The sequence below is a fragment of the Vigna umbellata genome, chromosome 5 (genome assembly GCF_029865625.1).
Source record: "Vigna umbellata cultivar VRB3 chromosome 5, Vumbellata_1.0, whole genome shotgun sequence".
NCBI lineage: Eukaryota > Viridiplantae > Streptophyta > Magnoliopsida > Fabales > Fabaceae > Vigna > Vigna umbellata.
In genome coordinates this window covers 19,291,574-19,304,122 of record NC_142169.1, presented here as the reverse complement: position 1 = coordinate 19,304,122, position 12,549 = coordinate 19,291,574, and the positions used below count along the sequence as shown (strand labels likewise).

The 12,549-nt window shown below is 29.7% G+C and overlaps 1 protein-coding gene across 1 annotated transcript; it reads right to left on the bottom strand.

The window, feature by feature from the left end:
* Positions 1 to 6,925: 6,925 nt before the first annotated feature.
* On the bottom strand, positions 6,926 to 10,155 carry LOC124848605 (cyclic dof factor 1-like). Its single transcript, XM_047326323.2, has 3 exons — positions 10,032 to 10,155; positions 9,553 to 9,874; positions 6,926 to 8,599 (listed from the first exon to the last, which is right to left on the bottom strand). Exons 2-3 carry the CDS (start codon positions 9,643 to 9,645, stop codon positions 7,277 to 7,279), a joined length of 1,416 nt encoding a protein of 471 aa, XP_047182279.1. The 5' UTR covers positions 9,646 to 9,874; positions 10,032 to 10,155; the 3' UTR covers positions 6,926 to 7,276.
* Positions 10,156 to 12,549: the final 2,394 nt, after the last annotated feature.

Below are 12,549 nucleotides of genomic sequence, written 5' to 3'. Positions count from 1 at the left end.
TGGTTTTTAATTCTTTTAATCTTTTAACTTTTTTTTTATAAAGATTTGTTTCCAAATGTCAGGTCCCTCCTGGTGTGACACATGATACTATGTGTGTCAAGTGACAAGGTACTATCATGTGTCAATATTAATTCAAATATAATTATCTTGATTTCAATTTAATTCTTATATATGTCTCTTTAATTCAATTTAATTCTATTTTTTCTTAAAATGGAGCAATAAGACAATTTTCTATTTGAATAAATTTTATACTAATATTTTTATTAAAAATGATATTTTAACATATTATATCATTATATATTATAAATCCATGTTTCTTTTATACAACTAAAACTATTTAAATATACATATTTTTACAAAAAACATAAGTATTTAAAATTAATATATTATTAATTCTTGTTTTTTATAAGAATAAATTAATTAATACCATTTTTATAAATAATAAATTTGGTCGTGTTTTAATTGGGATCAAATTTATTATTTATATAAATATTATACTAATATTTATATTAAATTTTAGGGGTTAAAGTCATGATTAACAAAACATGAGTTAATAATATATAATAATGTAGTATGTTAAAAAGTCATTTTAAATAAAAAAAATAAAAGTATTACATTTGTACAAAAAAAATGTTGTCTCAATCTCAAGAAAGACAATATTGTTCCATTTTGAAAAAATTTAAGACTAAACTAAATTAATATAAGGACTAAATTGAAATTAAGACAATGACACTTGACAATGACATTGATACGTGACAATATCATGTGACACTAACAATGCCACGTGTTATAATAGGGACATAACATGTGGCAACAAAGTTTTTTACAAAATTGAAAATAAAAGTTAAAAAACATAGATTAACACATCTCATGCCATTAACATCGTTAGTATTTTTTTAAGAGGACCTAATTGAAGTTTTTTTCAAAAGTTAAGACATCATTGAAACATTTTTCAAAAGTTAGGATGCAATTGAAACATTTTTAAAAGTGAAGACTAGAGCTGTCAAAATGGATCACAATCCGTGGGCCAACCTGGCTCACCGCGAGTTCGAGTCGGGTTGGGTTTGAAAAAATTGTATTTTTTTATGCGGGTCAGATTTTAACCCGGCTCATTTAAACTCGGTTCATGCGGGTTGAATCCGTGGTGGACCGGGTTGGCCCACCAACCCACCTACCTAATTTCATTTTATTAAAATTTAATTTTAATTTTATAAAAAATATTTATCTTTATTGTTTTGCTTGAAAAAATTATTTAAATTCCTTATTTTCAAAATTAATTAAACACCACTGTTAGGAGCGAAATTTGGGAGTGAAATTTGTTTATATTTGAATTATAGAAAGTTTGTAAATTTTTTTATTTAAAATAAATTGTAATTTAGTGAGCCATTGAGCTAACCCGTTTACCCACCAACTCATGGTGGATCGGGCTTAAGTTCAAATTTTTCTGGCTCGCTAATAAATGAGCCGGGTTGGGCTGGCTCACTAAGTGACCAACCCGTAGTGAGCCGAGCCGGGTCGAGCCGAGTGGCCCGTTTTTACAGCTCTAGTGAAGACCAACTTTAAATGTTCTAACCAAAGTGGGAACCAAACGAGTAGTGAAGTCTTTTAGAATTTTTTTTTATCTTTTATTGGTATTTTGATTCTTATCTATTTAGATAATTAATTAAGATTTTATAAAATAATTTTGGGAAAGATAAGTATTTGGATTTTATTTATGAAATATGTTGTAGATAAGTAAAAATCTCATAAGATTGAAAAATATATTAAGAATTATCAATTATAATTTATTCAAGTGCAAATTCCAAGTCCAATCCAGTTAGATCCATTCCCCTTGTGAGCCAGCCCAATTCGCCCAACGAGAAGGTCAAAGTTGCCTAGATTCTAGTTTGTCCAACGACTTGTATGTTTCGGAAAACATTAAATAGAGTGTATCACAAAATTATAAAACAATATTTGAGAATAGAACTAGCATAAGGGAAAAACGACAAATACTCATTTTGAAGGTTGGAAACACTCATCATCACCATTATTTTCTCATTTATCACTTTTCTAGCGCTCAGAATGTCTAGGAGTAATTAACTCCTTTATTTATTGGGATTGGACTTAATGTATTTTTACTCTTTCCGACTTCTATTATTCAATATATTTTTTTTTCATTACTTATGTTTTATGTTTGTTCCTAATTGTAGTTAATGAATTTTTCCTTAGACATAGAATTTAATCTATTAGTCATTATAAACATGTGAATATTTAATGTCTAACTAGGGCTTGTTAAGCTTATGCTGTAATTGCTAGAATAAAAATTCGGAAAATATTGTTTAGTGCTTTTACATTGAATTGAAACACAAAATCCAACCTCTATGTAGTCTCTATCACATAATTAGTTTCATTGCTTTCTAAAATATTTAGAATTATTTTATTAGAAATCAATATTTTTCATTATTTTAAGATTCTTAATCTTAATCTGTGAATAATTATAGAGTTTTTATGAACAAACATGAGTCTCATAAAAAAGTATATGTGAACTTTTCATTGTGTTACTTTCTTCCACACTAAAGCTAAAGTAATATAAAAGAAAAGAAAAAAAATAGAATTTTTACTAGGAAAACATTATACTCCTTCTATAATAAGGAAAGAAGTCAAAGTAAAATTTTAAATATGTGAGACTATTAATTTTCTTATATACTTCATGACCCAATATTCATCAAAATAATAAAAAAAAAAATATTTGTGGGAAGCTGCATATGGTTGGATCTAGTTAAAGAAGTAGTGTCCCTTGACAATGTAGCGTATCACATTTTATTTTTTATTAGGAGGGGTTTAGTATGCTTCCAATAAGATATCTACAGGAATACAAAAACAAAATATGCATTAACAGAGTGAAACTACCACACAAGAATACACTCTTAAACTTCAACGGTGATGTCTTGTAGTTTGCCAGCTGTTGTTGCATGTTGGAACAATAACATATGTATTAGTTTAGTTAGTTTAAACTATATCGTTAATTAATAGCGTATCTTATTAACCATAATACCTAAATCTTCGAAAAATCCGCTTGATTAAATCCAACGACAAAGACATGTAACGTGTCTGTTAGTTTCTGCTGTTCATTTACAGTTTTACTTTCTTTTCCTTCTTTTTTTCAATGCTGATGAAAGTGTTTTATTATATACACCGAATTAAATTCAATATAATTTTTCTTAAAATGTATTTTCCATATACAAATATGGAGAGTAATAAAATATTGATTAATGTAGTTGAGAATTGAAACAAATAGTTATCCACCTATTATATCAAGTTATCCGAAAGTAATCTCAAAATTAGAAACCAATTTTACTTTTCATCTCTTATTTTATTTTGTTACTATTTATTATTCTAGTTTTAATAGCAACGTGATTGTATAGTTTGATATTCTTGAATTTTGTTTCATACATATTTTAGACTCTCCAAATCATTTCAAATACCAAATATTACAGTTTAAAATACTTAAACTGAAAATAACTAAATGGTTTTTGGCGGTTTAACGACGATAAAAGAAAATTTATGCGAGTTCAAAAGCAATATAGTTAAATATTTCATTAAAAATGTCTTTAGTATATTAAATAAATTATATTTTACCTCGTGTATTTAATCGATACGTTTATTGGACAAAAATAATAAAAAATTACAGTGGCTCGTACGTCCAATATTTCAAAATATAACATAGAACTTTCGCATATATAATAATAATATTAAGTAGTGGTAGCAGGGTGTTTAATAAATAGGACGGTCTTAATTAAATAATTAATAACGAGCTTAACTGGTGAGAAATTGACTTTCACTAAGGCTTATAAAAAAAGGTTTAGTAAGCATAACACCTTATACTAAGCATATATCCTATGATTATGAATTTTAATTGTCTAGAAAATAAAACAATTAAATTTGTAAAAGAAAAAAGTTAAATTGAATCTTTTGTACAGGTTGATGAATGCTTTTAACTCAGCAAGTGAAAATAGATTTAAGATTTTGCTTAAAAATAGAAGAGCTGAGATTGATATATACGAAATATAGCTCGATTAAATGTGGGATTGAAGATATGGAAGCTTATGAAGAAACATTTGCAAGCTCAAGTGAGTTTATTGCATGCTTAAGCAAGTCCATCTAACAAGGAAGTATCATGTTAAACACCAATTTAAAGTTCATTTTTTTTTCTTATTTAAAATGTTATTACCTCAATGGAGTTTTTTATCATAAAATGTTAACCTGATTTGGGTGTGAAAATGATATAGAAATCTTATTAAAATTTCATAATTTTTAAAACATTCAAATGTTTTGAATTTGAATTGATCTCATTTTAAATTATTTTATTTTTTAAATATTTTATTTGAACAAGGTAATTTAAATTTAGTGAATTTAAATATGTTTACGTAGAAAAATATTTTAATTACCATTAAATTCAAAGAATTACTTAAATATCAAATAATTAATTTTTGTAATAATTTTGATTGATATTATTTAGTCAAAATATTTTATATTTGGATTTTTCTTAATTTTTAGTAAATGTGATTATTTTCAAGTTATAAAATGTTAAATCTAGCTAGATTCAAGGACTTTAACCCGAACTAGGCTCATTTAAGGTTAGGTCGAGTCTTCCATACTTAGAGTCAAGCCAAATCGATCTGAGTCAAGGTTGAGTCAAGTCGATCTAGGTCCAACTTAAGCCTAGGATGCTTGGGGTCCTAATAAAGCCTAATTAGGCTAGGCCCAAGTCATCCTAGATCGATCAAGGCTAAGTCAATCCTAGTTAAACCAAGACTAGGTCAAGTTGTGTCGAACTAAGTTTGTTCAGGCCCAAGTCAAATCGAGTGAGTACTAGTCCCAATATATAAATAAAATTATAAATAAATTTATTTATCCATCTACCGTTATAACACAAAACCATAAAATAAAATACATAAATTAATTTACTATATTATTATTTTTTTATCATTATATTTTTTCTTTGGATTTTACAAGTAAGATTAACAAGGTAATTAATATACTTATGGACAACCGTTAAGAACAATTAAAATTCAAACTACTATTACTCAACTCTGGATTGTTCCTAACAAGCATATTAGAACTACTATACGACATACATGATTCTAGTTGACACTACAATAACTATAGACTTTTGAAGTGTATATTGACAGTATAGAAAGGATGCTAACTTAAGTGATCAAGTGAGACAAATGTATGTTATATTTATACAACATTCATAGTAACCTTTCATGTTCCACCTCTTTCATCCCAACCGTCAAATCTTCTCAAATCTAACACTCAAAGATTACACATTTTTGCCCTTCCAATGTCATATTATTTCCTGCATGACTAACAACGGTTTAGTCAAATTGAAAGGCTACTATACTTATAAGATTAGATAACCAATAAACTATTAATTTTCTTTGCACATAGCAATCAAGCCAAAAATTGACATTATGATAATAGCATATAAGATTTCAACATGGCATGTTAAGTCTAGGGTCTAGTGTACTACACATGTTTGAACACACATCAACCATCTAAGTATAAGAATTATATATGTCTAAGTACAAGGTGAGATTAAAACAAGATTAACAAAAGATTAAAACAAGATTATTGGACCATCCAAGTAAAGGTCTAATAATATAAACAACACGTTCTATAGAACATTAATTACATTCATTATTAAAACATTCATTATAATCTAACGCACTTGTCATTTATATATACATTGCTAATAGAAGAGGATAATATTTAAGCAGTTACTGTGGAAGATTGAAAATTTGAGTACAAAAAAATAATTGATGAAAATCTTAATAGAATAAATTAATTCTACAAACAAGAACATTGAAATACTTTTCGTTTGCATGATTTAATTTAAAAAATACCAATCAATTTAATTTTTTAAAAATAAAATTATATATGTAAACTTCTCAAATTTCTTACCTTTATTCAACACTTAATAAAAAACTATTCTTTTTATATTTTAAAATAATAATATAGTTCTATTGGTATTATAATAGGTGTAGAATAAAAAAAGTTAAATTTCTATAAATCATCACCCTTTTCGAAAAGTGTAAAAGATTTCAAAAGGTTATTTTTCCTCATACATATGTAATAGGGAGGTGCAAGAAAAAACTACCAAAGTGTGTAACAACCAATTATATAAAAGGAGCATGTTTACTTTACTTTGCCCATGAAGGTTCACCCCTACTTTTTACTTTTTACTTTGAAAATATTATGAAGAAAAAAAAAGTTAAATATGGTGGCTTTACACCCAGTATTTCATTTAAAAACTGGAGGCTATGCAGGCCTAAGAAAAGTTTGCGATCACAAAAGAAGGCCCATCATGATTGATGATGAACAAAAAATGGTGTTGCAAATGATTAATTATTTTTTCTTGAATAAGTGAAAAGAATGTATGGTGTGAAATGAAGTGTTTGGGCATTCTTTTGACATGAGTCAAAAAAGCATATATTCCATTGGTTGTGTTACCTAAAAGAAGATACCTCTATTGGTTTGGTATAGAGATCTTTTCATGTAAAAAGTAGGGCCTTAAAACAAGGCTTTTAGGACAGATACAAACTTTGGTTAAGTAAACAAGATAAATGGCACCAAGAAAGATGGGAAAAAGTGATAAAGTAAAAGCACTTGCAAAAAAGGACCTTCAGTCTTTGCCTGGTTACAACTGCACTTCAAACCATTTTCAATTATGACTTGCTCCTTCCTACACAAATCAAATTCAAAGGTAGTGTCCCCAAAAGAAAAAGGATAATGACTTCACCAGCGTAAAAGACACTTCTTTTACATGATCAAATTTCACATACTATAATATAATTTCATCACTTTTCCACCTTAGTAGATAGTGCTTTCCGAGGAAATAATTTCAACTCACCACTGCTCTTTTCTTAAATTGACAAAAGGAATCAAATTCATACCCTTTAATCATTCTGCTTCACTCAGAATTTATTCATTATCTCAAACCATTGGACATGGACTGCATAACTTCACAACATTCTGTAAGTTCCATATACACTGCCTTAAATGAGAAGGGTTGCAGGAAGTAATCACTATCAATTTGTTGTTTATTGTGGCAAAGGCAAAACCATCATTAGCAGTGAATATATTTCAATATAGATTAAGTACACCATTGAAAGTTACACAATAATGCTATCTGCAAATTAGATTTCTGCAAGTGAAACAAAAGCCAGTAATATGTACTAGCTTATTTGACCAAAAGAATAGCAATTGGAAGAAACTTGAAACTAGAAAATCACTATATGCTCTCCTGAAATGCATGAGCACGAGAAATAGCTGCTGGATTGGCTTCCAAGATTTGAGAGGCACCCAACACACGATCTTTGCCTTCTTTTGGTTCAATTTTCTTCTGTTGATCAGGCTTGATGCTTAATGCAGCCCTTATAGGACATTTTGAGGCCTCGTTAGAGGCATCGGTTCTGATGGTCTTTGGAACCAAAACACACTTCTCTGATTTCTCTTCATCAGCAAAAACAGTGTCTCTTGCATGTTTTCCAAGGGTTGGGGAGCCATTGCCTGAGCAGCAACTGTTACTGGTGGAGGACGATGGCGAAAGACAAGCATTGGATCCTATGGACACTGACCCAGTTCCAGCATTCCAATGAGGTGTTCCACTCCAGCATGATGGTGGAACAACCTGAAAAGGAATGCTGGGTGGACACATGCCAGGAATTGCCACCATTGCTGTGGGACACCATTGCATTGCTGCAGGACCAGTGTTGTATGGACTACACATTGGTGCTGAAGACTGATGAACTGCTTCCACGGAACTCACATTATTCCAACCCGGATAAGTTAACACCCATGGAGGAACAGGGTAGCATTGTAACCAATTTGATGTCTTGTGTTCTGATAATTCATTTCCCTGAGTACTGTTGTTCGTCACAGAAGACCCACATAAAGATGGTTCCCCAACATACTCTGCACGGTTTATAGAACTTGCATCAACACATCTTCTCTCGTCTCTAAGATTAAGCATTGAATCCATTGATTCACAAAGAGTGGTATCTGGCCCAAATTTCAAAACAGTGCTGCTATCTGCTGAAGACCTGAAAGGAACCGAGGATTCAAGATTTGTGACATGTTGGAAACCAGATGCTTCCTCAGTTTCTAGTCTGGAGGCAGGAATTCCATTAGAGGATACTATAATGTGTCGGTATTGAGAAGCTAGGTGTTTGTTCTTCCGTCTCCCAGCACCTATGGGAACATTTCTCATTGTTCCACCAGCAGTCCAATACCTTTGACAGTTCTTGCAGAAATGCCTAGGTTGGTTAACGTTGTAGTTGTTAAAATAACAAAACTTGGTGTCCAAACTGTTACATCGTGGACACCGAAGAATCTTGTCTGGTTTCTTTAAGACTTTATCTTGGTCTGAGCCACCATTCTCCGTGTTATCTTCCGCGGGTTTGGGATTTACTATTGGCTCATTTTCCTGCACTTTATGCTCTAACTCTTGTTTACTATCTCTTGAATCAGATGATTTTTCTTGTTTTTCAGAGTTTTCTCCACATTCACTGGGTCTTCCCAGTTCCTCCTCCTTTTTTATGCTGCTCAAAGCATCCTAAAAATTTAAACCAGTCAGACAAATCGAGCAAAAAGATACAAAATGATCATGTTATACCCATTTTCCATCAAATACTACAAAAGACCACATAGCAGACACGAAAATCTTCTTTGATACCTCAACTTAACATGCATCTGTCATGATCTTTTAGTTCTTTTGGTGGATAACCATGGTCTGTTCTATATACTAACTGTCTCGAATCCAGTTTATTCCATGCAATATCAGCGTAACCATTCAAATGAATTCATGTACTTAAACAACTAGACAAAAGGTTTTCACTATTTAAGTATAAAGGTTTCAAAGCAATTACTGTACATAAATACCAAAAGAAACCGCCAGAAAGAACACCAAGAAAGTTAGTGTAGAAAATGCCTTCAATACTAAGAAGCTAACCAAATTCTTTGTTACAAATCAAGCTAAGAGATACATAAGATACCACAAGATCTAATCTAGTGAAAATAATCAGTTACAAGATGCTTTTGTTTTTCAGATGAAGCAGACAACCTCTTCACACCAACAACAACGAAACCATAAGCTAAAGATGCTCCAATTCAAAATGAAACAATTTCAAAGCTGCGTTTGATAGGAATAATAACTTGCTTCCTCTTGACAGCGCCTTAATTTGTGTAAACAAATCAAATCTCTGAACCTTAAACACACAATATACTATTTCTGAATTCAGCCAAACTAAAGTTTTCATTTGTTAAGATACAACGCCACCCTTCAAATTCCACCAGGTTTTGAAGCTTGAAATGAACTATCATGACAGACCAGAAAATAACTAAGAATATTAAGAACATCACGAAGACACAACAAACATAAAACGAAAAACAAAATCCAATTTTACGACCAACCCATTTATACAGACAAGGAATAAAAACACAAAATACACGATTGAAGAAGAAATGAACTCAAACAGTTATCTTCGGCTACAGTAAAGAAGCAAGTACCGTGGGTCCAGAGTTGGCCGGAATCTGACATTCCGGCACCGGAATCTTCCTGCCAAATAGCCTGATACCCGGATCCTTCTCTGTCTGAGACATGTTGATGGTGATTGTGTTGCACACTTTGAAACTAAGCTCCTCCAACACCCATTACATAGAAGGAAGCAGAGGAAAAAAGAAAATCAAATATTTTACAAAGAGAAAAAGAAAAATAAACAAAAAAGTGGCTTTCTTTCTCTTTCCGAATTTGTTTCCACACAAGACAACTTTTCAAGTGTAGACAGACATCACACTTGCACTAAAATCCCTCTGGAGAAAAAGTCTCACCCTGCAAAAAGCACAAACAACGTGAGGCATCAAAGACACACTATTCTACAGTACCATCTCTTATGTTTTTTCATTAAAATTAAAAGAAAAAAACACCTTTCTCTCTTCCCTTTCTCTTTTTTTCTAATACAAAGTCTTTTTCTTTTAAAAAAGATTACCTTTTTTTAAATTTTGAAAAAAGTGTCGCCTTTTCTCTTTGCTTCTCGTTTGGGTTCAAACATGTGACCCTACTCCACACAATATAAAATGCTTCTGGTATCACTTGGTTTCTTGTTTTCCTCATTGTAAGAATTTAGTATGTTTATTTTATTTACTTTCAACAAAAAAAAAATTCTTCAATTATTATTTATTCCTTGATATTTGAATACATAAATAACAATCAATGCTAACCGACTACAACCATTATCATCTCCTAAATGATCTTGAACCTTGATAAATACAATAATTATTTTACTTTCAACAAATATTATTTAAATAAAAGTGTACACAGGGTGTCTTCGAACCAGAGATACCCAGTAAATATTTAAGACTTTAAAAGGTATTTACTAAATTAACATCATGAAAAGTTAATGTCTTTTTAAGTATGGTTGGTTGAAATGGTTAGTTGTATGATTATTATAAGAAAGCTTAAGAAGGGTATGGAGTCTTTTTATAAAATGTGTATTTTTTATTTGCTTCCATGGATGAAAAATGGGTGCATTGAGGAGTGTGTTATTGAGCATAACATGGGTGGAAGCATTGGTAAAAATGGGTGGAAGAAGAGGGGAAAGGGGGTGGAGACAGGTGGCAGATGAGTAAGGAGAAGGTGGAAATGATGGCGAAGAATGGAATGGGAAAAGGTGAGGATGACGTGAGAAAGAGAAAGAGAAAAAGGAAAAGAGAAAAAGTGATGGCTTTCATTTGGCAAGTTCAAAGCAAATGGGTACGATCTTTTCACGCCGCCTTCAACGTTTATGGCTTTTTCCCACCTCTCACTGCTACTATTATCATACCATGCCAATACATCGCATTCTCATCATGTGAGATTATGCATATCAAAATCTTTTTATTTTTCTTATTATTATATTTTCTTTTCTTCACATCTTCTAGTAGTTTTTGAATAACTATTGTTGTGTTGGAAATTATTAGGATTAAAGTAAGAGTATTTAAATGTAGGTGGTTTTTATAAGATATTTTTAATTAATTCTTGTAATTGGAGTTGGTGAATGTGGACGTCCGTTACATAGAATTAAAATAAAAATTAAAAAATATAAATTAATTTATAATTTTAAATATTTTAAATATAAATATTTAATTTATAATTTTTTATAATAACTAAAAGAAAATTTTAAGGATTAATTTATTTATTATAAATAATTAAGGAAATATATAATTTATTGCGAAAATATATTAAAATAGATCATAAAATTAAATTAAATTTGTATCAATAATAATATAATATTGATAAAATAATGTATAAAATATTTAGTTATATTTATATAATAAAAAATATTTTAAAAAATAAATAAGGAGCTAAAAGACAGACAAGCTGGCTTATGCCGACTTATGCATGCTAGTGCATTTAAATGACTAATCCCAGATTATCATCTCTATTTAAATGAGTAATTAATATGTAATTAGAACTCAAGTTTTTGTGATAATCAGAAAGGAATTTGAAGGAAGGTTTGGATATATAAGAAATAAGAAAAAAAATAAAAGAGTAGAATTAATAAAAGAGAAGATAAAAAAAAATCTAGAGAGAAAAAAAAGAAATTAGAGGCTTCATATATTCATCATAATACTTGAAACATTTGTGATGTTTTTTTAATTTTCTTTCTTTATAAGATATAAAACATATTGAAATTTTAATATATAAATTGAGTTTTGAAATTGGTTTAATACTACTTTTTAATCTTTTTATTAATTTAATGTGAAAATAAATTTGTGAAAACCTAGAAAATAAAGTATTAGAGTTTATAAGTGTTTCAAAAATATTGAGACCGAGTATTTTAAAATTTAAAATAATTCATTAATATAAATAGAATTTCTCAAACTCGTCTCATTACTTAAAACACAAATCATCTTTTTAAAACTATTTCTCTCAGTTCTTTCTATCTTCTCTCTAGATTATCTTAGTCCTTGATCATCTATTTGACGATCAGGATGTTCCTATGAGATCACAACAAATAATCTTTAATTCTAACTGATCAGTTCTTGGTTTAGAACAAGTATGTTTCTACCTCTTTTTCTTTCGTTTTCTTTTCATGATCATGATTAAGAAACCCCGACACATGTATCATTGGTGTTCCTTTCTTGGTTCTTTGTCAATTTGTGGTCTTAAGGATTCTTTCCTATCACAATTTGGTGATTCATAAGTGTTTCTAGAGTTCCTTGTATGGGAAGCAAAGCGTATTTGTTCTTAAAGTTTAGTGGGATCGGTGTAAAGTAAAGGAAACTAGTGTTTGTTTTTAAATTAGATTATAATATATAAAATTGGAATTGTGAGTATGTTGTTATATATATATATATATATATATATGTATGTATATATATATATATGTATGTATATATATATATATATGTATGTATATATATATATATATATGTATGTATATATATATATATGTATGTATGTATGAAATGCTTGTTTTTGTGCTAATTATAATTGATGTGAAAATAATAAACTGAATGATGCTT

Coding starts and splice junctions, on each gene's coding strand:
- LOC124848605 (XM_047326323.2), bottom strand. CDS start 9,645: ATGTCTCAGACAGAGAAGGATCCGGGTATCAGGCTATTTGGCAGGAAG. Junction 8,600..9,552: donor CGGCCAACTCTGGACCCACG/GTACTTGCTTCT, acceptor TTAAATTTTTAG/GATGCTTTGAGCAGCATAAA.